Raw genomic sequence first — 25,737 nt, 5'->3', positions numbered from 1 at the left:
TGACGACTGAAAAATATTTCCGTCCCAGCGCCGTTGATGAACTTCGCAATAGAACTTTAATTCGTGAATATCTCAATTATCCTAGCTTCTAGTTTAAAACTCACCAGATATAAATGATTGGAAATTGAATTTCCTACAACTTTAGTTATGTACAGATATTGGTAGTATTAGAGTAGAACTTTGGCATTTCCCATTTTCCCCCTTAATATGTGTACGCCACTGATAGAAGTATAATTCCGTGCACAACCGCACAACCCGGCTATCCCTGAACTTGAAAACCGAGTTTTGAAAAATTGCGTAAAGCCGCTTTCTCGTGATGTCGTTACAGCAAACAGGGAGAGAAACAAATTTAGACTGAACCTACTTTTGTATACTTTTTTCCGAGATTTTAAAAACTACGTATGACTCAAAATTTTAAGTGTACAAAAAATGGCAATTATATTTATATAGATGGTTCTTATGTTTTTATAATAATAATAATAATAATAATAATAATAATAATAATAATAATAATAATAATAATAATAATAATAATAATAATCCATCAAAGTCCTTCAACGACAAGCTCATTACTGTAGTCATTCGACCAGCGGCCCAGTACGCAGCAGAATGCCTCACGATGAATAACAAAGGTTTGGTATCTGAGTCTTGGATCCGGTCAAGGAAAATGGTGAATACATATACCATGAGCTATATTCACATGCGGAAAGGATAACGACACCATTCGAAGGAGAAGGTTTATTAAGACGAATGAGTTCAAACAGACTCCCATAGAGTCTTTGCCTGTTTTCGGGACAAGAAGACCGAAGGAGCCTGGCTCAGGGAGGTTTTTTTTTTTTTTACAAGTTGCTTTGCGTCTCACTGACACAGATAGGTCTTGTGGGGACGATTGGATAGGAAAGGGCTAGGAGTGGGAAGGAAGTAGCCTTAATTAAGGCACAGCCCCAACATTAGCCTGGTGTGAAAATATGAAACCACCGAGCTCGATAGCTGCAGTCGCTTAAGTGCAGCCAGTATCCAGTATTCGGGAGATAGTAGGTTCGAACCCCACTATCGGCAGCCCTGAAAATGGTTTTCCGTGGTTTCCCATTTTCACACCAGGCAAATGCTGGGGCTTTACCTTAATTAAGGCCACGGCCGCTTCCTTCCCACTCCTAGTCCTTCCCTGTCCCATCGTCGCCGTAAGACCTATCTGTGTCGGTGCGACGTAAAGCAACTAGCAAAAAAAAATATGAAACCACGGAAAACCATCTTCAGGGCTGCCGACAGTGGGGTTCGAATCCGCTATCTCGCAAGCTCATAGCTGCGCGCCCCTAACCGCACGGTGAAGTCGCTCAGCGAGGTCTAAAAGGACTTAAGATAAATGGGGATCACACATGATGACATCCTGAAACGTGGTGCTTAAACTTAGAGGATACCTTAGTTTCCAGAAAAATTCGAAACTCAAAGGCAAGAAGACGACTGAATAGAAAACGGAAGTTCACTGAAAAGCGAATGCGGGAATACTGGGTAAAAGTTAAAGATCCTGGAAGACGAACAGTTGGACGAATCGAAATAATAATAATAATAATAATAATAATAATAATAATAATAATAATAATAATAATAATAATAATAATAATAATATATTTGTATGGATAGATGAATGTACCACACATTGAAAGAAATGTAGTGCACTCTCTCGAAATGCATAAATGAAGCAGATGTATGCCATACATTAATATGAGTGAGGCTTTGCATAGCCCGTCCATCACGGGAAGCGTCAGTGACATTACTTGTCACTCACAGAATGTTCATGTCAAAGTGCTGTCTCATTACGAAATGCACCATCATGTAATGTCATTGCACCAAACAACCCGGAATATATAGATAACATTATATAGAATTAATTTTCTTATATACTACTTGCTGCTGATAGTGATTGTCGTTTTAGGAGATCGGACACCGGGCCCCTCTCATAAATTCTTTTTTACAATCCGAATTGAATGCCTTCGATTAAATTATTTTCATTTACAGTAATGACTTGTTGGATCGAAGTAATTTCAGAGCTGTAATCGAAGTAAACTTTTCAACTTACTATGTTGTCTTCAGATGTGTTAAGTACAGAACAAGAACGGCCAACCGGACACCAGTTGGATCTGAGCTCACAACCTTTGGATTTCGAGTCGGACGCTCTACTATCGAGCTGTGGTGGCTTAGGTGATATTTGCTCTGTTGGAAAAGGATCTGAGCTACAAGTCTGGAAATAATGCGATCACAACTATCGAGTGCGTGCTTGTCACCCGTTGTGGCCCAATTCACTTTTGTTGTTCATAGCATATATGGATCGTTTAAGAAAGGTATAAAATACAGTGAATCACCTTAATATTCGGACACCGGATGGCATGTGACAAACTGAACATTATATTTGTATATTCTTGAGCATACAGAAAGGAAAGTTTGACAATACAAAACACCAATGTTTCCAATATGATTACATAATAATCCAAGTGTATCAGAACAAAAATGACCTGTAGATAAAACATCAGCCGTCACCTTATCACATAACAAAACCACTTTAATATTCGGATACAAGGATCATAATAACCGAAATTGTAGCGTAACATGGAACTCAAATCAATCTAGTACTTGGTGGCATTGCCACGTTGTTTTATGACGGCTTTCAGTCGTTGTGGCATAGAACAAACTAACTTTTCCGCGTCCTTAGGGCTAATATTAGCCCATTCTCATATGAGTCTTCGTTGCAGTTCCTTCTTAGACGTTATTTTTGACTTCCTCGCTCTCTTGTCAAGTTCAGTCCATAAATTCTCAATGGGATTAAGATCCGGGCTCTGGGGTGGAGTTTCAAGCACCTTTGGGCAGTTGAACAATAGCCACATTCGGACATTCCACGCTCTATGCTTGAGATCATTATCTTGATAGAAATTAAATGTGTCCCTGATCCCAAGCTTTGTAGCACTTTGGTGTAAATTCTGCTTCAGGATGGCTAGATACTGTTTATCAATAAACGACATTTCACCTACTCCAGCAGACAAAAAGCACGCCCATACCATTGCATTCCCGCCTCCATGTTTGACAGTTGGTTGCAAATGTGTCGGTTTTAATTCGTCATTTGGTTTGAGCCAAACCATTCTCCTCCCATCCGATCCATAAATATTAAATTTGCTCTCATCACAAAATAACACATGTTTCCACCATTCTGTGTCCTTGTGTACATACTGCAAGGCAAACTTCAATCTTTTCCTTCGGTTCACTTCACTGATGAATGGCTTTTTCCTCGACACCCTCCCGTTAAATCCAGCCTTTCGAAGAGTCCTGCGCACAGTTTCAGGGTGCACTGATTTGCCAGCTTCCTCTTCTAACCCCCGTGCAAGTTGTGGCGCACTCAGTTTAGGATCGTTTCCTATTTTTCTTAAGAGAAGTCTTTCTTCACGATCAGTTAGCGTTTTCGGTTGACCCGTTTGCGGTATAGACGCAATCCTGTCCTCGTACAATGTCATTGACAGTACTCTTGCTCATACACAACATTCGCGCAATATCTCTGCAACTGCGCCCCTTTGCATTGTGGAAAATAACCAGTTGGCGCTGTTCAAATGTTGTGTTTCTGCCTTTGCGGCCCATTGTACGTACAGACTAATCCCTGTCGTTCTGTACAGCGCTGCTCACTGCGGTGAAGTTCAGAGATACGTATCATACTCCTTACGTTTCTGCCTTGCCGCAATTGGGTCAGGTAGTCACGTGCAAATGGAGTAACGATGACGTGTCCGAATATTAAAATGATGTGTAGTATCTCATTATTTCCTTTTCTATCACTATCAGAACACTTCACCAATTCGCCTGACATTTAATCTTGTTGTGATACGTGCGCTAAATACTCACGAATTGTTGGACGTATGTTTGTTGTATACACATTTGTTTACGAACAAATTATGTCAGGAAACATTCCATTATCTGTGTTGTCCAAATATTAAAGTGACCCACTGTAGCAGAGATGGATTCAGTTGGGTGAAAATGTAGTAAGCATTTGGCTTATGTGCAGTGGCGGCGAGAGGATGGGGGGGGGGCAGTCTCCCCTCCCCCCCCCACTCTGTAGAGTTTTTATTCCCTTTTAGCCGCCTAAAACTAGGAATTATTAAAAAATGATTTATAAAAACCCTGTGTACTTATCACTTAATTTTCCCCTTCATTTCTTTAAATATTAAAAGAATGACTTAGTGGAAATACGCACAGAATATCATTCGACGCAGCTGATTTGTACAGCGCCACAGTAAGTAGTGGAGACTCGCGCAGCAGCGTGTAGAAGCGCGATTACCTGATTGGAATCTAATGGCACAGAACCTTAGTTGCCCACTAAATGAATTTTGTATGCGAAAGAGTCCATGGGTTGCAGCATGAGTGAGAGGGGAGGAATGTTCACTTCGCTAGTTGCTGCGGAATTGTTCACATCGCCTCCTGGCGACTATGTTAATGTGACAAGGCTTCATTTCGCTCCCAATAGCTCAGCAGTACTTAATGCCTCCACTACCTTCCTTCCCCTACTTTCCCCTCCAAACTCGGAGCTTCGCGCAGGTTGGTACCATCAGATAGTAATCGCACTTCTAGCATACCTATGCTGTGAGGAAGGAAAGCAGGGGTATATTTTTGCCAACGTCATGGTCAATGACATATGATTCACTCGCTTGCCACGCGCATTCGTCAGTCTGGGAGTCTGTCAGCAATGTGTCTATGTAGTTCTATCTATTGTCTGTTACTGTCTTAGTGTGTTGTAGTGTGTAGTTTGGTTGTAACTCCTTATGACACTACTCTGTGAAGGTGAACAACATAGTACTCTCTCTAAACATATGGAATAGGCAGCAATAATTTCAAAATTTAAACAAACAACAAAAGAAAAAAGAAAATGAGCAGTAAATTTTACATACCAGGTAATGTGCAGTGGTCTTATACAGTATGTCACTTTCCTATTCATACACGACCCATTTCGTTATAAAGAGTTCTATGTGCCTGTATATTTATGGAAATTATGTCCGGCTCCATGGCTAAATGGTTAACGTGCTGGCCTTTGGTCACAGGGGTCCCGGCTTCGATTCCCGGCAGGGTCGGGAATTTTAACCAGCATTGGTTAATTTATCTGGCACGGGGGCTGGGTGTATGTGTCGTCTTCATCATCATTTCATCCTCCTCATGACGCGCAGGTTGCCTACGGGAGTCAAATCGAAAGACCTGCACCTGGTGAGCCGAACTTGTCTTCGGACACTCCCGGCACTAAAAGCCATACGCCATTTCATTTATGGAAATTATTGATTTATAGTTGTGTGTCGTGAATGTAATAATAAGACGTAAACACTTAATGCACAAATTTTTTGTTACTCCATATAATTTGTGTTTACACAAATAAAAACTGCATACACTCCAAAACTTCAAGTCACTTTGTTATTCATACACTAGTATACATGGCGTCGTCTGACAATATTGAACGGGGCATACCTACTGTAAGTAGGTGTGGTGTGTTCGCCTTAGACCTGTGATAGTACTGGTAGAAATGGGCAAGGGTAAAGAGCTTGGATATAAGCTGAAACAGACAACTGTCAATCTAGCACTTATAAGGTACACCATAAGAAAAATAGGAGTCATGGTGAAGATAAGTCATGCCACTGTTCAATATGCCGTGAATAAGTTTAAGTACGAAGGGTCGGTGAAGAATGTGCCAAGAAAACCCAAACAGAAGAAACTAAGCCTACAAGCAGAAAAGCTTATTGTGAGGCAAGTGAAATCCAACCCTCTCATAAGTACTCCAAAGCTGTGGGCAGTGCTGGAAGCTGCTACTGAGAAGAAAATATGTACTCAGAAGGTCCTGCGAGTTTCACATCGATACGGTTACCATGTCCGTGTACCAAGGAAGAGGCCCTATGTTAGTAGGAAGAACTATGATGCAAGACTGCTCTTTGCGAAAGAACACGTAAACAAGGGCCATGAGTTTTGGAACCGTATCTCTGGTTCAGTGAAACTAAAATCGGCATGTTTGGTTCCGATGGTGCCCGCAGGGTGCGGGGTAAGACCAATACGGACAACGATGTGGCCAATACAATTCCCACAGTGAAACACGGAAGTGGATCGGTTATGATGTGGGAGTGTATGTCGGCACAAAGTGTATAGAATATTCAATTTATTGAAGGCACGATGGACATAGTATTGTACGATAATATTTCGAAAAACAATATTAAACAAAATGCTGAAGAATTGGGGATGCTCCCGACCTACATGTTTCAACAGGAAGACGACCCCAAACATACCACTGGTCTGAACAAGGAGTGGTTAATTTGGAACATTCCAAACAATTAAAAACACCTCTCCAGTCTTCTGGTTTAAAACCTATTAAACATTTAAGGGTGTTTTTGAAGTCCATTTGAATGTCCAAAATATACTGCTCTTTTCACAATAAGAAACTGTATAAGTAAGAAAGTGGCATACTGTATATTCGTAAGGGTTGCCTCTTCTCTCAGACTGTACCTTATTTAGAAATAAGGTATTATTGTATTGTGAATAGTTTGTAAACTCTGCCAGTATTTTATCATTGTATTGCACCGTTAAGATCCTCGGCTCAGGTGCCCCTTTTTTGAGTTAAAAATGTTATTAAACTGCCAAACCTTTACTTCTCTGTCGAAATTCGCTTAGTGAGCATCAAAAATTACCATATCGTAGCTATGTTTTTCAATGATGTTGTCTAGTTTAGTTTCCTATAATTGTTTGCCCCCCCCCCCCTCCCACTTCTAATTCCCAATCGCCACTACTGCTTATGCGGACGACATGGTCTTAATGGTAGACTGTGCGGGGAGCCTGGAGTCTGAAAGGAGGTGCAGTGATTATGATATTAAAATTCATCTCCATGACGAACGTTACGAAAGAAACCTGCGGTAGGAATTATGAAACTGGAACAGGTGGATCGCTTCAAGTATTTAGGATGGGGTGTTCTCCCACGATGTAACACCTAAGCGAAATTGAATCAATGTGAGTTTGCAGTTGCGATTAACTGTATTTTGTAAGGTGGAAGTCTGCTCTCTCGGACGAAACTGTTATTAATTTGGGAGTGAAAGCTAGATGGACTAGAATATCTTATTCATAAGGTGGTAGTAATGGACATGGAAGTAATGGAGAGTGATTGCACGTACAAACAGGCAATAACAATGGCTGGAGAAAACTCGAAATGAGGAGATAAACTCGTATCTTCTTGTGGAAGTGTTACATCTTTTTTCAGGCACACCCCAAATGGGGGTGAGCTGCATGTACCATTTTAACCACTTCTGGCGATATCGGGAATCAAACCCGACTCGCTGAGGACGGCAGCTAATAATGCTATCCGTAACAATATGGAGGTGGACGAAATGAGGAGATGAAGTCTCAGCGGATGAAACTTTACGTATAAACCGGCTTCGGTGGTGGGATCGTGTGAGGCAAATGGAGGTCACCAAGGAGAATAATGGGCCTGGTTGGTTGGTTGGTTGGTTGGTTGGTTGGTTGGTTGGTTGGTTGGTTGTACTTCCCCTTAGAACAATAATCACTGCATTGCCATTTAAAATAGCAATATTTGTATGTCTAATAATAATAATAATAATAATAATAATAATAATAATAATCGCATGGATTCAAATACGCATACAATAGCCTGATATTCCATTGAAAGTAGTTTTCAATTTATTGCAGTACATTTCATTTCCCCTTTGTAGTTTGGGACTTAGAGAGTTGTTACTTTTTAAGTATGTGCGATGTAATTTCTGTATCTGAAGTTTGGTACCACGGGAAATTAACTGCAAAATGTCAATGTTAAAAAGTTAAAATGTTAACACCTGCAAACGAAGCAATTTAATTAAGGTATTCACCGTTAGTTTCGGCAGACTGTGAAGAGCCTAACAGTTATAAATCAATGTTGTTTCTTCAATATTTTTACTCTGCGGCCCTCTTTCATGGTTGATGTAATGTAGCGTGCTTTATAAATGCAAGGCCATCATTGTCGCGTCAGTTGAAGCGGGTCTGCCTTATCTGTATCATGAAAAGCCGTGACGGTGAATTTGATTATGCATAAAAGTAGACAAATGAGGAGCAAGCGAGTCTGTTGCTGCCGTCAAATGAATCATACATTACTTCTTGTTGGAAGAGTGCTCAGCGACTGACTCAGTCGAACGCTTGGGGTTATTTCACGGCCATCGAGGTTCTTTTCCCTGAGGGGGGAGAGCGGGGGTCCACAAGGAAAAACAAGAAAATATGAAATGTTGAAGGATGAGAATTAGTATCGACAGCTATGATGCATTGAAGATAAGTCTTTCTACTCCACTTTATGAAGAAATTAATATCACCAGAAGATGGGGTAACTCATCAACAGCGGTTAACTACGGCTCATTATATGCAATATATATATTTTTTTAAACTTGTTTTCATCAAAAACTTAAAATTGAAATATTTTAAGCTGCTCGACTAGGCGGTATGTTCCGAGCTGTCAGAGGAGAGATGGCATGGAATGGCATTAGTAGACAAATATGCTAGAGTGGAGCAGTTAAAGGTAGGGAAGGTCTTAATATGAAGATAAAGTTGGAATTCAAGCGGAAAAATTGGAGCAAATATTCATTTATAGGAAGAGGAATTAGGGACTGGAATAATTTATCACGGGAAAATTCGATACAATTCAAAGTTCTTTGAAAACCTTTAATGCAAGCCTGGTAAACAATTGATAGGGAATCTGCCACCTGGGCGACAGTCTTAAATGCAGATCAATGTTGATTGATTGATCGCTTTATTTATTTATTTATTTATTTATTTATTTATTTATTTATTTATTTATTTATTTATTTATTTATTTATTTATTTATGTATTTATTTATTGAAATTGTGAGTTGGATCATTTGTCATATGATATTTTATCCTAGACTTTGGTCATATTTCCGTCATTTTATATACCTAGGTCATATTACTTTTAGCGGTTTTATTAATTTCTGAAGCATCTACTTCACTTTTCAGATCGCTGAATTGTTGGATGATCCTTAGGTGTTTCGTTTAAATTAATGAAGGAGATACCTAAAATTCGAAGCTTCAAGTTGATGCATATGTATTTTCATTTATAATCTTAAAGCAGCAGGCCCCGCGGTCTAGGGGTAACAAACCTAACTCTTACCCAGAGGCCCCTGGTTTCATTCCCGACCAGGTCAGGAATTTTTACCTGGATCTGAGGGCTGTTCGAAGTCCACTCAGCCTACGTGAGAACAGCTGAGGATCTATCTGACGGTGACATGGCAGCCCCGGTCTAGGAAACCAAGAATAACGACCGAAAGGATTCGTTACGCTCACCACGCGTCATCTCTTAGTCCGCAGGCCTTCGGGCTAAGCAGCGGTCACTTGGTAGCCCAGGACCCATCAGAGATGTAGCTCCATGGGGTTCGATTTGTTTTGTTCTCTTAAAATATTTTCACAAGTCATATCGTTCTCTGGGAAACAAAACGGGCTAAGCGAGCTGGCCAACCCCTTAGGGTTGCGTAGCTGTGATATTTCATTCGGAAGATGGTGGGTTTGAATCTTCATATATTTTAAGGTCATAAGTGCTTGTGTTTTTCTAACGTTTTAGGTCATATGAACACTGGGACCTAAAATAAGTTTGAGTGTTAGCTATCATGACTGCTATCGGTAGATTTGGAAGACAAGTGGTGTTTCGTTTGAGTTTAACGTCGCACTAACACGAACAGGCTTTCGACGACGCTGGGATGGGAAGTTAATGGCCGTGGCCAAAATTAAGTTATAGTTCCGACGTTTATTTGTGTGAAAATGGGTCATCACGGAAAAATACCTTCAGAACTGCCAACAGTGGGGTACGAAAAATGGGTTTAATTCACATCGTAGACCAACTGCGTATCTCTTGGTAGTAGGTCCCTCCTACTTCATATCGTGACAAATATTGGAGAGTGATCTTCTCATACAAAAGAAGTGCTTCTCCCCCATTTAGAGTATTTTCGTGATCTCTATGTCCCTAGGCTCTAACCGAGATAACAGCGCTCCACTCCACATACAGTATAATATGAACATGTAATACAAAGTTATTAATCAAGCGATACATTCTTCGACGCTGAAATGAAAAAGAAAAAGTAGAATCTTGGCAACCAAGAAAATTATTTATCACAGACATATTATTTTGAGAGAAATTCTGTGAGCGTAGACCCAAAAATGTATTGACAAGATTGGTTATAACGCTATGTATTATCAGTTTTAAGAGACGTCTGAAAAAGAGTTTATATACATACCTACATACATTATCATTATAGACTGTTATGCCTTTCAGCGTTCAGTCTGCAAGCCTCTGAGAATTTACTAAACGTCGCCACAATCCTCGATTTGCAACTAGTGTTGTGGCCTCTCTTAGTTCTATACCTCTTATCTTTAAATCGTTAGAAACCGAGTCTAACCATCGTCGTCTTGGTCTCCCTCTACTTCTCTTACCCTCCATAGCAGAGTCCATTATTCTCCTAGGTAACCTATACTCCTCCATTCGCCTCTCATGACCCCACCACCGAAGCCGGTTTATGCGTACAGCTTCATCCATCGAGTTCATTCCTAAATTAGCCTTGATCTCCTCATTCCGAGTACCCTCCTGCCATTGTGCCCACCTGTTTGTGCCGGCAATCATTCTTGCTACTTTCATGTCTGTTACTTCTAGCTTATGAATAAGATATGCTGAGTCCACCCAGCTTTCGCTCCCGTAAAGCAAAGTTGGTCTGAAAACAGACCGATGTAAAGATAGTTTCGTCTGGGAGCTGACTTCCTTCTTACAGAATACTGTTGATCGCAACTGCGAGCTCACTGCATTAGCTTTACTACACCTTGATTCAATCTCACTTACTATATTGCCATCCTGGGAGAACACACAACCTAAATACTTGAAATTATCGACCTGTTCTAGCTTTGTATCACCAATCTGACATTCAATTCTGTTGAATTTCTTACCTATTGACATCAATTTAGTCTTCGAGAGGCTAATTTTCATACCATACTCATTGCACCTATTTTTAAGTTCCAAGATGTTAGACTGCAGGCTTTCGGCACAGTCTGCCATTAAGACCAAGTCGTCAGCATAGGCCAAACTGCTTACTACATTTCCACCTAACTGAATCCCTCCCTGCCATTTTATACCTTTCAGCAGATGATCTATGTAAACTACGAACAGCAAAGGTGAAAGATTACAGCCTTGTCTAACCCCTGTAAGTACCCTGAACCAAGAACTCATTCTACCATCAATTCTCACTAAAGCCCAATTGTCTACATAAATGCCTTTGATTGATTTTAATAATCGACCTTTAATTCCATAGTCCCCCAGTATAGTGAACATCTTTTCCCTCGGTACCCTGTCATATGCTTTCTCTAGATCTACAAAACATAAACACAACTGCCTATTCCTCTCGTAGCATTTCTCAATTACCTGGCGCATACTGAAAATCTGATCCTGACAGCCTCTCTGTGGTCTGAAACCACACTGGTTTTCATCCAACTTCCTCTCAACGACTGATCGCACCCTCCCTTCCAAGATGCCAGTGAGTACTTAGTCTGGTATACTAATCAATGAGATACCTCGATAGTTGTTGCAATCCTTCCTGTTCCCTTGCTTATAGATAGGTACAATTACTGCTTTTGTCCAATCTGAAGGTACCTTACCAACACTCCACGCTAATTTTACTACTCTGTGAAGCCATTTCATCCCTGCCTTCCCACTATACTTCACCATTTCAGGTCTAATTTCATCTATTCCTGCTGCCTTATGACAAGGGAGTTTATTTACTATCCTTTCCACTTCCTCGAGCATAATTTCACTAACATCATTTTCCTCCTCCCCATGAGCTTGGCTGTTTGCAACACCACCATGATGATTTCCTTTTACATTGAGAAGATGTTCAAAATATTCCCTCCACCTCTCCAGTGATTCCCTGGGATCTATTATGAGTTCACCTGAATTACTCAAAACACCGTTCATTTCATTTTTCCCTCCCTTCCTAAGATTCTTTATTACTGTCCAGAAAGGTTTCCCTGCTGCTTGACCTAGCCTTTCCAGGTTATTACCAAAATCTTCCCATGACTTCTTTCTGGATTCAAGAACTATTTGTTTCGCTCTGTTTCTTTCATCTACATACAACTCCCTGTCTGCCTCGGCCCTTGTTTGTAGCCATTTCTGATAAGCCTTCTTTTTACGTTTACAGGCTGCTCTCACTTCATCATTCCACCAAGATGTTCGCCTTTTCCCATCTTTACACACAGTTGTTCTTAGGCATTCCCTTGCTGTTTCTACTACAGCATCCCTGTATGCCACCCATTCACTTTCTATATCCTGAACCTGCTTACTGTCTACTGTTCGAAACTTCTCACTAATCATATCCATGTACTTCTGTCTAATTTCCTCGTCCTGGAGATTTTCTACCCTTATTCGTTTGCAGACAGATTTCACTTTCTCTACCCTAGGCCTAGAGATACTTAGTTCACTACAGATCAGATAGTGGTCTGTATCATCGAAAAATCCCCGGAAAACTCGTACATTCCTAACAGATTTCCTGAATTCAAAGTCTGTTAAGATATAGTCAATTATGGATCTGGTACCCCTAGCCTCCCATGTGTAGCGGTGTAGCTTGAAGAATGTATTCGTAATAGCTAAACCCATACTAGCACAGAAGTCCAGCAAACGCTTTCCATTCCAATTAGCTTCCATATCTTACCCACATTTACCAATCACCCTTTCGTATCCTTCAGTTCTATTCCCAACTCTCGCATTGAAATCGCCCATTAGCACTATTCTATCCTTGCTGTTGACCCTGACCACGATGTCACTCAATGCTTCATAAAACTTGTCAACTTCATCCTCATCTGCACCCTCACATGGTGAATACACGGACACAATTCTTGTCCCAATTCCTCCAACTGACAAATCTACCCACATCATTCGCTCATTTACGTGCCTAACAGAAACTATGTTGCGTGCAATGGTATTCCTGATAAAGAGCCCTACCCCAGACTCTGCCCTTCCCTTTCTAACACACGTCAAGTACACTTTATAATCTCCTATCTCTTCCTCGTTATCTCCCCTTACCCGAATATCACTTACTCCTAGCACATCCAGATGCATCCTCTTTGCTGACTCAGCCAGTTCTACCTTCTTTCTTCCATAAGCCCCATTAATATTGATAGCTCCCCATCGAATTCCATTTCGTTCGCCAAGTTGTTTCCAAGGAGTCCCTCGCCTGTCAAATGGGAGTGGGACTCCATTACTCCCATAGGTCCGAGGCTTGCTTAAAATGTTCTGAGCTCGGTAAATTCATGAAGCAGGATGCTACCCTACTTGCACAGGATCTCTTCTCTAACGGGTTATGGACCACCGGTGAATTGTATAGTCCTAGCCGCCTGAGCACAAGGAGGGCTACGACTCAGAATATGTCCGAGATGCCCACTCCCATTCCATAGCAACTGGTATCCCGACTATCAGGACCACTTACTAGGCCACTCAGCCGTTGCCCATGGTTCACGAACTAGGACGTGACTACAGTAATCCACAAACATGAACCATAAGAGTTTATATAACTTGCCATAAAATATGCTAAACTAATAATAACAACCTAATTGCATATGTCATCCTCTTCAAAGTGGGTGGGTCTGCTACGCGAACAGTTGTTACACAAGATGTACGAATAATAATATACTTTTAGCGTCACCCTCGGTATTAATACGGGTGATTATGTGAAGAGACATGTAAATATCATTTTCTACTGTACTGCATAGTACACTGTGTCTCCTTATAATGATGGGGCACCCTCTTTTGATCGCTGATGGTATCTGGAGAACATGTACTACTTACCCTCGTGTTTTCCTCTCCAATCTTGCTCTACTCATCACGAGCCTAATTACATATGGAAATAGCAGACCCTCTTCAAAGTGGGTGGGTCTGTTACGTGAACAGTTGTTACGCAGGAGGTTCGAAATATAGCAACACATTTCATCGCCCTTCCTTTTGATTAACAGCCGTTGTGTAAGACCTCGTGCAATAAATTGTCTTTACCTCGCACAGCTTACATCACGCACTATTGTGCTACTACAGTAGATTATCTTAGATCTTTCTCATCATGTTTTACGCATTAAAATATAGTTGCATAAAGCTTTATTTAACAGTGTGCCCTCGAAAAAGGCGTGATAACTCAGAAACATCGTCGCTAGTTTCTGCTAAGAATCCCTGTCAGTTAATGTTTTAAGATTTATGAAACAGAATGTCATATTTCACGAAAACAACGGGTCTTTTATATTTTTCATTAAATGAGCACTTACGAAGGATTCTCGTCACAGTTTATGTAAGTAATCCTACAGATAGTCCTACATACAGTATATTAACCATCTTAGTGCCAATCCGTATCCTCAGAATATGCCTAGAACACCAGACAGATTCAAACCATTTTGTAGGTTTCCGTTTGAAAGGCTATACAGAGTGTCCGGGTGCTTTAAACCTCCAGCCCAGACCTTTTAAATCCCTTCAGTTATGCAGCACACTATTTTACATTAAATGTTACTGTAAGAAAACAATCGTAGGTACGATATGGAAAATTTCAACATACCTTGAGGATGATTATTAGTAGTGCTTGAGTCTATGGTACCGGGTTTGACATTTTCCTAGATGGAGAGGCACATCATACTTTCCACAGAACCACCTGGTTTCACGCCGGTCGTTGCTTTCCGCGCGCACTCTGCACCGTCTACTTGGGAAATTGTCTGATTTCATGCCTGGGAATTTATGAAGTACATGCTTCTTCATTTTCCCATCAAGTCAAAATGCTGGGATCATTAGCCGGAGTTCGCTCAGGGGGCTGCACCAGTGGGTTACACATATATGCTGATGAGCCTGCTGAAGACTGAGATGGGACCGGTGACACAGAAATATTTGCGGCTTCTTTTGGTTCCTCGTGTTCACTGTCTTGTAAGAAGTTTCGACATATTGTCTGCATGAATGTCAGAAAAGTTATTTTTGAGTTTGAATTGGATTTTTGGAAAAGCCTGAATGAATTCAAAATGTACACTGCAAAATGTAGAAAAACATATTTTTCGCCCACTTCACTGTTCATGACGCTCAGTAATGGGGAAAACGGCTAGCAATTATGATACTTATGTAAGTAGGCGTAATCTGATAGATGCATTTGCTGAATAGTAATACATATTCATTTATTTGTATGCACAATTTGCACACATCAAAAAATGTTTTTCATCACCCCTGTGGTTCAATGCACTCCCCGCTGTGGGTCATTTAACTGTTTTAATATCTTGGCCTGGCCAATGCCAGACCGGAAAAACGATCCTTCAGATGCCCATAAACATACTCAAACCTCCACGTACCCCAACACACAGGCAGAAGCCACGCTGAAATGGGAGGTAGCATTTCAGTTGAAGTTGGAGCACTAGTATGGAACTATTAGAGGTGTGTTCTAAGCAGTGTAGTGAACGTCTAGGATAGTTCGACGTGCAATGTCGACATTTTAACGTATACGCATAATCACATTATGTCAAGAAAGTTATCCAAGAAGGGCACTTGCTCGACGTGTGGGCCATAATCAAAGACATGTGATTCGAACATGGAAGCGGTACGAACTCTTCATGAGCTGCCTCGTACAGGTCGTCCAAGGGCTCTGACTGCAGTAGATGACCATTCCCTTCGAATTTCAGCTCGGAGGAACCCTAAACGCAATGCCACAAGGCTGAAAAATGATCTTCAGCCAAACAGCTACGGATCGCCGCGTTTCACCTCAAACTGTGAGAAACAGGTTGCACGAGGCACATCTTTACTCTCGACGCCCATAGCGAGCCCCAGTTCTCAAATCTAGGGCGGGTCCAACATTATGTTGAACAACCATAAAGTCCTTTTCACCGATGAGTGTCGCAGAAGCTTTATTCCTCACGATCGTCGGCAACGTGTTTGAAGACAATCTGGTTAGGCTTCGCGTCTCAGACACACTATCCAGCACATGCAGCAAGGTGGTGGTTCTCTAATGTTTAGGGGTGGTATTGTGTGGCCACCGTACGCCACTCCTAGTCATGCAGGGCGATGCCAGCGCTGTACGATACAGGGACGGTACTCTCCGATCCATAGTGACACCGTATCGCCCCAACATTTTGGAGGAGGGATTGTCCTATTGGACGATGATGCTCGCATCCATCGTACGGTTCTCGTTAATGACTCCCTTCGTGATCACGATAACACTCGAGTCGAGTGGACGCCATGTTCCCGGATATGAACACCATCGAACATGCCTGAGATAAATTAAACAAGGCTGTTTATGGACGTCGCTATTCCACCACCCACTCTGCGAAATCTGCGCCGCCCACTGTCGGCAGCCCTGAAAATGGTTTTCCGTGGTTTTCCATTTTCACACCAGGCAAATGCTGGGGCTGTACCTTAATTAAGGCCACGGCCGCTTCCTTCCCACTCCTAGCCCTTTCCTGTCCCATCGTCGCCATAAGACCTATCTGTGTCAGTGTGACGTAAAGCACCTAGCAAAAAAAAGAATCTACGCCGAATGAGGAATGGAATAATTTTAGACTAGTGCCAAGACTAACTCAGGTATGCATCAATCCAAGGGAACGTGTTACCCGAAATTAAAAGTAGTGGTGTGTGCTGTATCTAGTAACTCAAATTGAAAAAGCAAAGCTATTTTATTGTAGAGACTGTCAATTGTTGTTTTCTTAGGCAATATATAACACTGAAATGGTACCCCGCTATGTCTCTGTTTCGTTTAAAGAGTCAGGACCTCTTTGGCCCGAAGTAATACATAATATTTTTGATGTGCGTGTGAAATATTTACCCTTTTTACTGAAGTTTTCTCTATTAGAGCAAAATTATAATCCTTCCTTATTTAAAAATGTGCGTGTTAGAGAATATATTTATACTAAAATTTCAAAAAAGGTTATGACTATATCCCTTTCTAAAAGCTAAATCAAAAGGCAACGTTAGGTAGGTGGCAAAAATAAAATGAATCCTCATCTACACGTTTTTGTTATTGGTTTGTTCTTGAAAATTACTTCGTGACGGACAGACTTGAATAATGAAGTGATATTGATAATATAAATTAGTCAAAATTAGTCACTAACATTACCAAAATACAAAACACAAACAAAACAAAGCAGGTCTACTCAGTGAAAGATACTTTGGCTTAATTTTGTGAAATTCAGAATATTGTAAAATGATAAACAAATGGATCTTTATGCAGTGTTTTTTAATTGATTACTTTATAAATGCGAGTTGTAAATTGGTATAGAAGCCTAATGTGTCAACAGGGACGAACTATTAAATAAAATAATATGACACTCGGGCGTTTTTTCTTAATGTAAATAATCGGTTATTGTATTAATCAAGCCAACGGCCGTAGCCGTGTTGAAACACCGGATCCTGTGAGATCTCCGAAGTTAATCAACATTGAGCGTGGTCAGGACTTGGATGGGTTACCACGCGCTGTTGGTTGGGGTAAGGGAATGGAGGAGCGGAAAGGAACTGGCCACCCTACCACACGTAAACTCCGGCTCAGGAACACCTCTGCGGAGGTTCGGACCTGCCTTCGGGCAGAATAACCCTTACCTTACCTAAGTATTAATCAACATATAGAAGTATTTTCGTGTTATCGAACAGCTGGAATATTTTTCAAAAATATATCAAACCTGTAAATATTTTTAATAGTTATAGTGAAAACGTATGTTGGTTATCATATTTAAACAACAGAACTTTTTTTCTCGCACTGCACGCATACGATATAGCACCTTCTATACAGCTATGACCTTTCACTCAACCCGCTGTATTGTAAAAAAAGGTTTTTATTTTCTCCTATAGTTTTCATTTTTTGTAGCCCCCGAAAAATATTCCTGCGTACGGCCTTGGTACTCATCATAATTTGCCTTCCTGCCACCCACTATCTTCTCGTCACCTTTGCCCTCTTCCAGCGTCTTCCTCTCTGTTTCCGCTTCATGTGGCGAATCTCTCAACTGGAAAGACTGGTCTCCAAGCTAATTGCCGTTACAATTCCACGTAATGGCCAGTTTCCGTGATAGAAGTCGCGTGATTAACGCCGATTGGTTCCTTGGATCCAGAACATTTCCGGTCGTTACATCCAATCAGGTCGACGGAAGGGAGATAAGGTCGATGAAAAAAGAGTTGAAGCTGCAAGTAATAGATTTTTATGTATTATTGCCTGTCTTTCTCACTATACGACCAGACTGCTGCCGTTAATTAATACCAGCTGCGAAGTGAAGGTGTAAGTTCGATCTGGTCCCATTCAATACGTGAGGAACGAGTGAGAGAAATAATAAAGAAAGTAAATGGCCTGACTAAGGTTACCAAATCAGTGAAGTTAGAAAGGAATGCGTTTTTCGATGAATCGTCGGAACATGACCAGATTTAATATACTGAGGGTGGGGGTGAATTCAGCAGTATAGTCCTTACACTTACTCTAATGATAATAATTAAGAATAGGAAAACAAATTCTAATTTAAATGGTCAGGCCTACCGTCATCATATTAACTATAAATTTTCTATTATTCATTCACTTCACTTTGAAGAACTTCTAATGTTATAAGGTACATCTTCCTCGAACAGTTTTCATAAAACTGTATGCAATTTAGGTCTTTGAAACTGAGCTGAGTCACCTATTTTTTCACTGAACCTACTGATAGCCTGATGTTCTTTGTACTTTCATTGAACCAAAAATTCTTTCCACATTGGCATTTGAAGCTATTTTGCTTAACGTCACACCGACACAGATATGTCTTATGGCGACGATGGGATAGGAAAGGTCTAGGAAGTGGAAGGAAGCGGCCGTGGCCTTAATTAAGGTACAGCCCCGGCATTTGCCTGGTGTGAAAATGGGAAACCACGGAAAACCATCTTCAGGGCTTCCGACAGTGGGGCTCGAACCCACTATCTCCCGATTACTGGATACTGGCCACACTTAAGCGACTGCAGCTATCGAGCTCGGTCATTGGCATTTGAAGCAGGTATAGCGTTCCTTTAAACTCGCATTCAGAAATTCGCAACGAAGTTATATTAATATTTTCCTTATCTTGCATTATTTCTGTAGACTTACCAATACGTGAGAATCAGTAGACAATGAGATGAGCTGTATAAAAACGGCTCGCTGTTTTTAACTACGCTGACTTAGCTGGCTATATTGTGATTGGCTTACCTCTGCCATATATATTAGTTTTATTTTATTTTATTGGTTAGTTAGTTAGGATGCTTAGATAAGAAAAAAAAGTTCAAAAGAGTACTGAAAAAGAGAGAGTGCGAAAGCACACACACCAAAAGAGTACATGTAGGCACACTCTTAAAAGAGTAGGCCTACGTCTGGTAACCCTGGGCCTGGTATGTAGGTAGGTTGACCTTAACACATACCAAGACCCATACAGCCTCGCCTCTTTTAAATCTCTACTACCGAGCTCGATAGCTGCAGTCGCTTAAGTGCGGCCAGTATCCAGTATTCGGGAGATAGTAGGTTCGAACCCCACTGTCGGCAGCCCTGAAGATGGTTTTCCGTGGTTTCCCATTTTCACACTAGGCACATGCTGGGGCTGTACCTTAATTAAGGCCACGGCTGCTTCCTTCCCACTCCTAGCCCTTTCCTGTCCCATCGTCGCCATAAGACCTATCTGTGTGGGTACGACGTAAAACAACTAGCAAAAAAAATCTCTACTAAACAGGTGATGTTTTCCGGAATATTGGAACGTGCTCTCATCGCAAAATTATAAAACGAACCCACGGGAAACACTTCGTCGTTAATTCCCATCTTGATATAAACCAAGTAACTCGACATTTAGCTGCCTTGACAGAGAGTCCGACTCATGATACCAAATTCGCTGTTTCTGTTCTGGCTGAGGTAGTTGAATTTTGAAGGACTGTCAAAAATCTGGACACTCCTTGTTATTGATATTGGCGTGTTAAAAGATCCATGGTGGCCCACTCAATATCACCCAAAAAAAAAAAATCAAATTAATTCAGCAACAGGTAGGATTCCGCTTTCGTTGCTAGACAGCAGCACAGGTGGTGGTGGTGGTGGTGATTATTGTTTTAAGAGGAAGTACAACTAGGCAACCATCCTCTATATAACACTAATCAGAGGGAAAAATAGAAGGGATCCGACACTTCGAAAAATGAAGATATCGGTCAAAGAAAGACAAGGGCCACGAAGGGCGTGAAAATGAAAGACTCCCTAGCCCTCGCAAACCTAATAGCGTCGGGGTCGGAAAAGAACAAGAGTTGACCAAGGGAGGTCGGATAGGATAGATGAAAGTGAGGAGCCTGGCACAAGTAAGTGGAAGCAATGCCAGGGTTCAGCTAAGGGCCCCGTGGTCGCCAACCCACGCTCCAAAGATCAGAGCCCCTGGGGCCCCTTTTAGTCGCCTCTTACGACAGGCAGGGTATACCGTGGGTGTTATTCTACCGCCCCCACCCACAGGGGGGAGACAGCAGCACAGTATAAACGTCGAAATTGGTAGGCAGGCTGTCTAGATGGCACGAGTTCAGAAGGTCTGCAGTTCGATAGCTGAGGCTATGTACACGGTATTTCTTATATCACTGGAGATCATGCTTGAAACAGTAGTGCCGTAGAATGTAAACAAAATAAATTGACCATCGTTACCAAATAGAAAGGCTACAGTGATAATAGATCGGCTGAAGCATTATACACCAATTGGACCATGAATTATGACCACCTTTGTGTGCCTTATAGGCCTTCTCTTAGACCTCCATGCGTTAGTTATACGGCATGATTTTGATGCTTACATCATTTTGCCAAAGTCGTTGGTTGCTTCAAGAAGAGATTTAAAATCTTGTAAATTTTATGTAATTTCAATTCCGATTTAATGACGGGGTAACTGTCACAAAAAGATATGTGCAATTTAAACGTTTTTCATAATTACTCTAAAGACACTTCCATGGAACAAACAGTTAATACAGATACGGTGATATGGAACTTTATATGAGTAATAAGTGAAGTGAATTATCTTTACCTTGTGTTTTCGCTAAAAGAAGCGATAAATCCCTCTCGCCGTCTCCACTTCACTATCTCCACGAGCAGTCTACAAATCTCATCAACTTCGAATCCCATTGATACAAAAGGAATTTTAATAAGTTCATAAACTGAAATCATAAGTCTTCTTGGAAGTAAATAATTCTAGCCATGTGAGACATCCCGGATATATGTGCCCCCATACGCAAAGGTAGCATTTACGGTAATTAACCGAATTTATACCTAGGTACAGCTGATCTAATTGCCACCCTGTGGTAGTTGTTATTCCGATCTTCCCAAGACAGTAGACTCGTTGGCTTGCGGGTTGTTAAAGGACTCGTACAGGACAAAATTCCGACACCTTGGCCTCTGTTACGACTGTTAGCGATTAGAATAGACGTAAACAAAACGAGCTACTTGTTTGAGTCTTGTACCCTCTTCATAAAAGTATTTGAACTTAGCATATTCCTTCTCAGTTCTGTCTAGACTAGGCATAGCTACGTCCGGCAATGGTTGAAAGAACATGATGAAGCCAAAGTGATGATAAGTTAAAAGTTCGGGAAGTGCAGGAAACTTCTTCCACATACACTATGTGATCAAAAGTATCTGGACAACCCCAAAAACATGCGTTTTTCATCTTAGGTGCATTGTATTGCCACCTACTGCCAGGTACTCCATATCAGCGACCTCAGTAGTCATTAGACATCGTGAGAGAGCAGAATGGGGCGCTCCACGGAACTCATGGACTTCGAACGTGGTCAGGTGATTGGGTGTCACCTGTGTGAGAAGTCTGTACGCGAGATTTCCACACTCCTAAACATCCCTAGGTCCACTGTTTCTGATGTGATAGTAAAGTGGAAACGTGAAGGGACACGTACAGCACGGAAGCGTACAGACCGACCTCGTCTGTTGACTGACAGAGACCGCCGACAGTTGAAGAGGGTCATCAAGTGTAATAGGCAGGCATCTATCCAGACCATCACACAGGAATTCCAAACTGCAACAAGATCCACTCCAAGTACTATGACAGTTCGGCGGGAGGTGAGAGAACTTGGATTTCATGGTCGAGCGGTTGCCCATAAGCCACACATCACGCAGGTCAGTGCCAAACGACGCCTCGCTTGGTGTAAGGAGCGTAAACATTGGACAATTGAACAGTGGAAAAACGTTATGTGGAGTGACGAATCACGGTACACAGTGTGGCGATCCGATGGCAGGGTGTGGGTATGGCGAATGCCCAGTGAACGTCATCTGCCAGCGTGTGTAGTGCCAACAGTAAAATTCGGAGGCGGTGGTGTTATGATGTGGTCGTGCTTTTCATGGAGGGGACTTGCACCCCTTGTTGATTTGCGTGGCACTATCACAGCACAGGCCTACATTGATGTTTTAAGCACCTTGAAGAGCACTTCGGGGATGGCGATTGCATCTTTCAACACGATCGAGCACCTGTTCATAATGCACAGTCTGTGGACTGGCCTGCACAGAGTCCCGACCTGAATCCTATAGAACACCTTTGGGATGTTTTGGAACGTCGACTTCGTGCCAGGCCTGACCGACCGACATCGCTACCTCTCCTCAGTGCAGCACTCCATGAAGAATGGGCTGCCATTCCCCAAGCAACCTTCCAGCACCTGATTGAACGTATGTCTGCGATAGCAGAAGCTGTCATCAAGGCTAAGAGGGGGCCAAGACGATATTGAAATCCAGCATTACCGATGGAGGGCACCACGAACTTGTACGTCATGTTCAGCCAGGCGTCCGGATACTTTTGATCACATAGTGTATTTGTCCTCCAAAAGATAGGGAATGCAAAATATTCAAGTTCCACTATCACAAATTTTGGATACGCTATCTAATTAGTAATGGAACTTTTTCAGCAGGTGGTGGTGTAATGACAATAAAATTCCTTGCTATCGTGAAATCGTGAGTTACAAAGTGGTGTAATGAGAAGTCTTGGAACGCGACGTTCTTTGAAAAAAGACAGAGTAAACAACAGGAATATAAAATGTGAAAATGATGAAACTTGTGTGATTCATGAATAAAGAAATTAAAATGCTCTCCAGTGATGTATATTTAGTGAGTTATTCTGTCATGAAAACCGCAATAGGCGCATTAGTAATACAGTAGGCCTATAACAATATTGTAGTTTTTGATAACTTAGATTTCGTAAACGAAATACAATAACATTCGTAAATTTCTGTCATTGATAAACCAAAAATATTTCTCTTGATTGTTTTTTTTTTCCTTTTTCAGCTACACGAGCCGATTTAGAAACAGATGTTGCACTGTACATCGGTCTAGCGGTGGCGTTTGCAGTCTTCACAATGGTGGCTGTGTTCATTGTAAGGTTGCTTCGCCGCAAGGGACGCGACCATAGCATGTACAACATGGCTGCTTCAGGTAAATACCAGATACCTTTACGTTTCAGAACTGCTTGCCTCCTAAAATTAACCACATTTATAACAAATCTTAGGAAATCTCCTTTTAGACATGGTATTAAAGAGTTTCAATAGAACTGGAGCTTTAATTACAGATTGATGATGCGTGTTGTTTAAATGGGCCTAACATCTAAGGTCATCAGCCCAATTACAGGTTAAATGATACGATCAACCACATGTACAGCTGCAATTGGATTCACTTCTGCCCGTTAACACAGCATACGAGAAAATCTGGTTGACACGCTTACTTCGGGGTTTTCAGAAAAGTCGAAGTAGTTAGAGTACTGTATTCCAGTCATGTAACCGAAGACTTGCGTTCTTTAATAGGCCGTTACGCGATTAACATGGCGACGTGACGAGGTGATTCTGGCAAATGAATGAAGAATGCCTTAAGCATTCTCACGACAGCTCCTTATAACACCTAAAAATAACTCTTCCTAATCTCCAGTGTAGCTCCAGGAAATGCCTACACAGATCCCGGATATCTTATTTAGATAGCACACATAGCAATCTGATTTCTTAATCTAAACAATCGATACGAGAGATTTAGTTTAATCACTGGTTCACCAAATACATTACATTTTTTAATTAAATGTGAAGAAAGTATTAAGAGAATAGTGATGAACAGAAGAAATAAGAAGCAGTGACGAGTGACAGTGTGTTGGCAAAATAGGAACAAAGGGAAGGGATTGGGCTCAGATCTAAAGATTGTCCATTCAGATGAGTTTTTATGGAAAAATGCAGAGCGTAGAAAGGTGTGAGAAATACCTTGAGATAATTGTAATTGATGCGAAATGCCTAATATCTGACCTGTGACTGTACCAGTGTGTTGAGCTGTCACTTGGTGCGGTAGCTCCCCTCCTCCCCTTGCGCCTCATTAAACTAACAAACTGTCAGATTTCAGCATAGCACTAAGCTCTCGCACGTGTTCCCTTCCCCCGACATACCAAACCCCTTCAGCCTGATAATTAGGCACACTGTCACTCACTTTCAACATTTATTTTTTGAGAAAAACGTTAGTTGGATAGAGAAGGTGAGATGATACTGACACGGAGTCCAGTTTTCAGAACTGCGAATCAACCACTGTGAATTAAGCCAAGAGTGAAGACGGGAATATTAATAAAAGAACGTTATCTACTGTATTGCCTTTGCTGGCAGGACCTAGTGTATACAGTACACTATGTCTTCTGGTATGGGCTAGAGTAATTTTGTTACTTTAATTGATCTGTCTCTGTCTTATACTTGGCTTTGACAATATGAAAGTGACTGAGGTATGAGCGATGCTAGTAATGCCATTCCTTCTGCAGCCAGTCCCTGCTATGAATGGTGTGAAAATGTTGCTCATAGGGTCGGTTGGTGCATGCATTTCAGTGGGCTTGGCAGACTGATATGTAATAGCAACTTCTGGCTCGGTGAGGAAAGCAACGGGAAACTACCTCACTCCTCATTTCCCTAGTACGCCTCTTCAGTGATGCCTAGGCCATCTATGACAGCTGATGGCGGAGCTGTTGAGGGTCCAACCAGCCTTAGGGCTGAAGACTGAACATACACATACATATCTACTGTAAATGTTTAATTTGCTAGGTCTTGTGGCAACGGTGAGATAGGAAAGGGCTAGAAGTGGAAAGGAAGTGGCCATGGCCTTAATTAAGGTACAACCCCAGCATTCGTCTGGTGTGAAAATGGGAAACCACGGAAAACCTTCAGGGCTGCTGACGTGGGGTTCGAACCCACTATCTCCCGAATGTAAGCTCAAAACTACGTGAAACAAACCACGCGGCCACTTGCTCGGATACTGTAAATTACAAGTTATCGGTATGTATGTATGTATGTATGTATGTTATATAATGACATTGGACTCCAATAACACACCAACGGCTATTAAGTCTTCAGTTCGGAGGCCACTAATGGTATGTGATTATGGGGAAACAGCAAATAACCGATGGTGACGTGATGAGGAGCGATGTAGTTTGCCATTGCTTTCCTCACTGTACCAGACAGCGCTATTGCAGCACGACTGGTCCTATAAGTAGCACCTTTCGTAACATTCAGACCAACTACTCATGCTCCAAATGTATTCAGCTCTGTCCATACTTCCCATACCACAGTAGCCATAAATTGAACCGGGATCTCATAGAAAGCTACATTTTGCTCTGGTTTGTTTAAAAATTTGCATCGTCAAGAAATAGCAATAGAAACTTATATATATAATCTAAAATGGGATTGTAGGCTACGTGCGGCTGTCGATTAATTAACTCACTATT

General features: G+C 41.5%; 1 protein-coding gene across 4 annotated transcripts in view; it reads left to right on the top strand.

Annotated features, from left to right (window-relative positions):
• The window catches only part of unc-5, an 884,332-nt gene that overhangs the window by 819,946 nt on the left and 38,649 nt on the right, over positions 1-25,737 (top strand). For all 4 annotated transcript variants that reach the window (XM_068226747.1, XM_068226748.1, XM_068226745.1 and 1 more), the window contains one exon: positions 23,289-23,435. In XM_068226747.1, coding sequence (XP_068082848.1) covers positions 23,289-23,435 — 147 coding nt within the window. The remainder of the gene's footprint in view (positions 1-23,288; positions 23,436-25,737) is intronic.

The sequence above is a fragment of the Anabrus simplex genome, chromosome 1, assembly GCF_040414725.1.
Source record: "Anabrus simplex isolate iqAnaSimp1 chromosome 1, ASM4041472v1, whole genome shotgun sequence".
Classification (NCBI taxonomy): Eukaryota; Metazoa; Arthropoda; class Insecta; order Orthoptera; family Tettigoniidae; genus Anabrus; species Anabrus simplex.
Note: the sequence above shows the minus strand (reverse complement) of the source record. Positions and strands in the feature narration are given on the sequence as shown.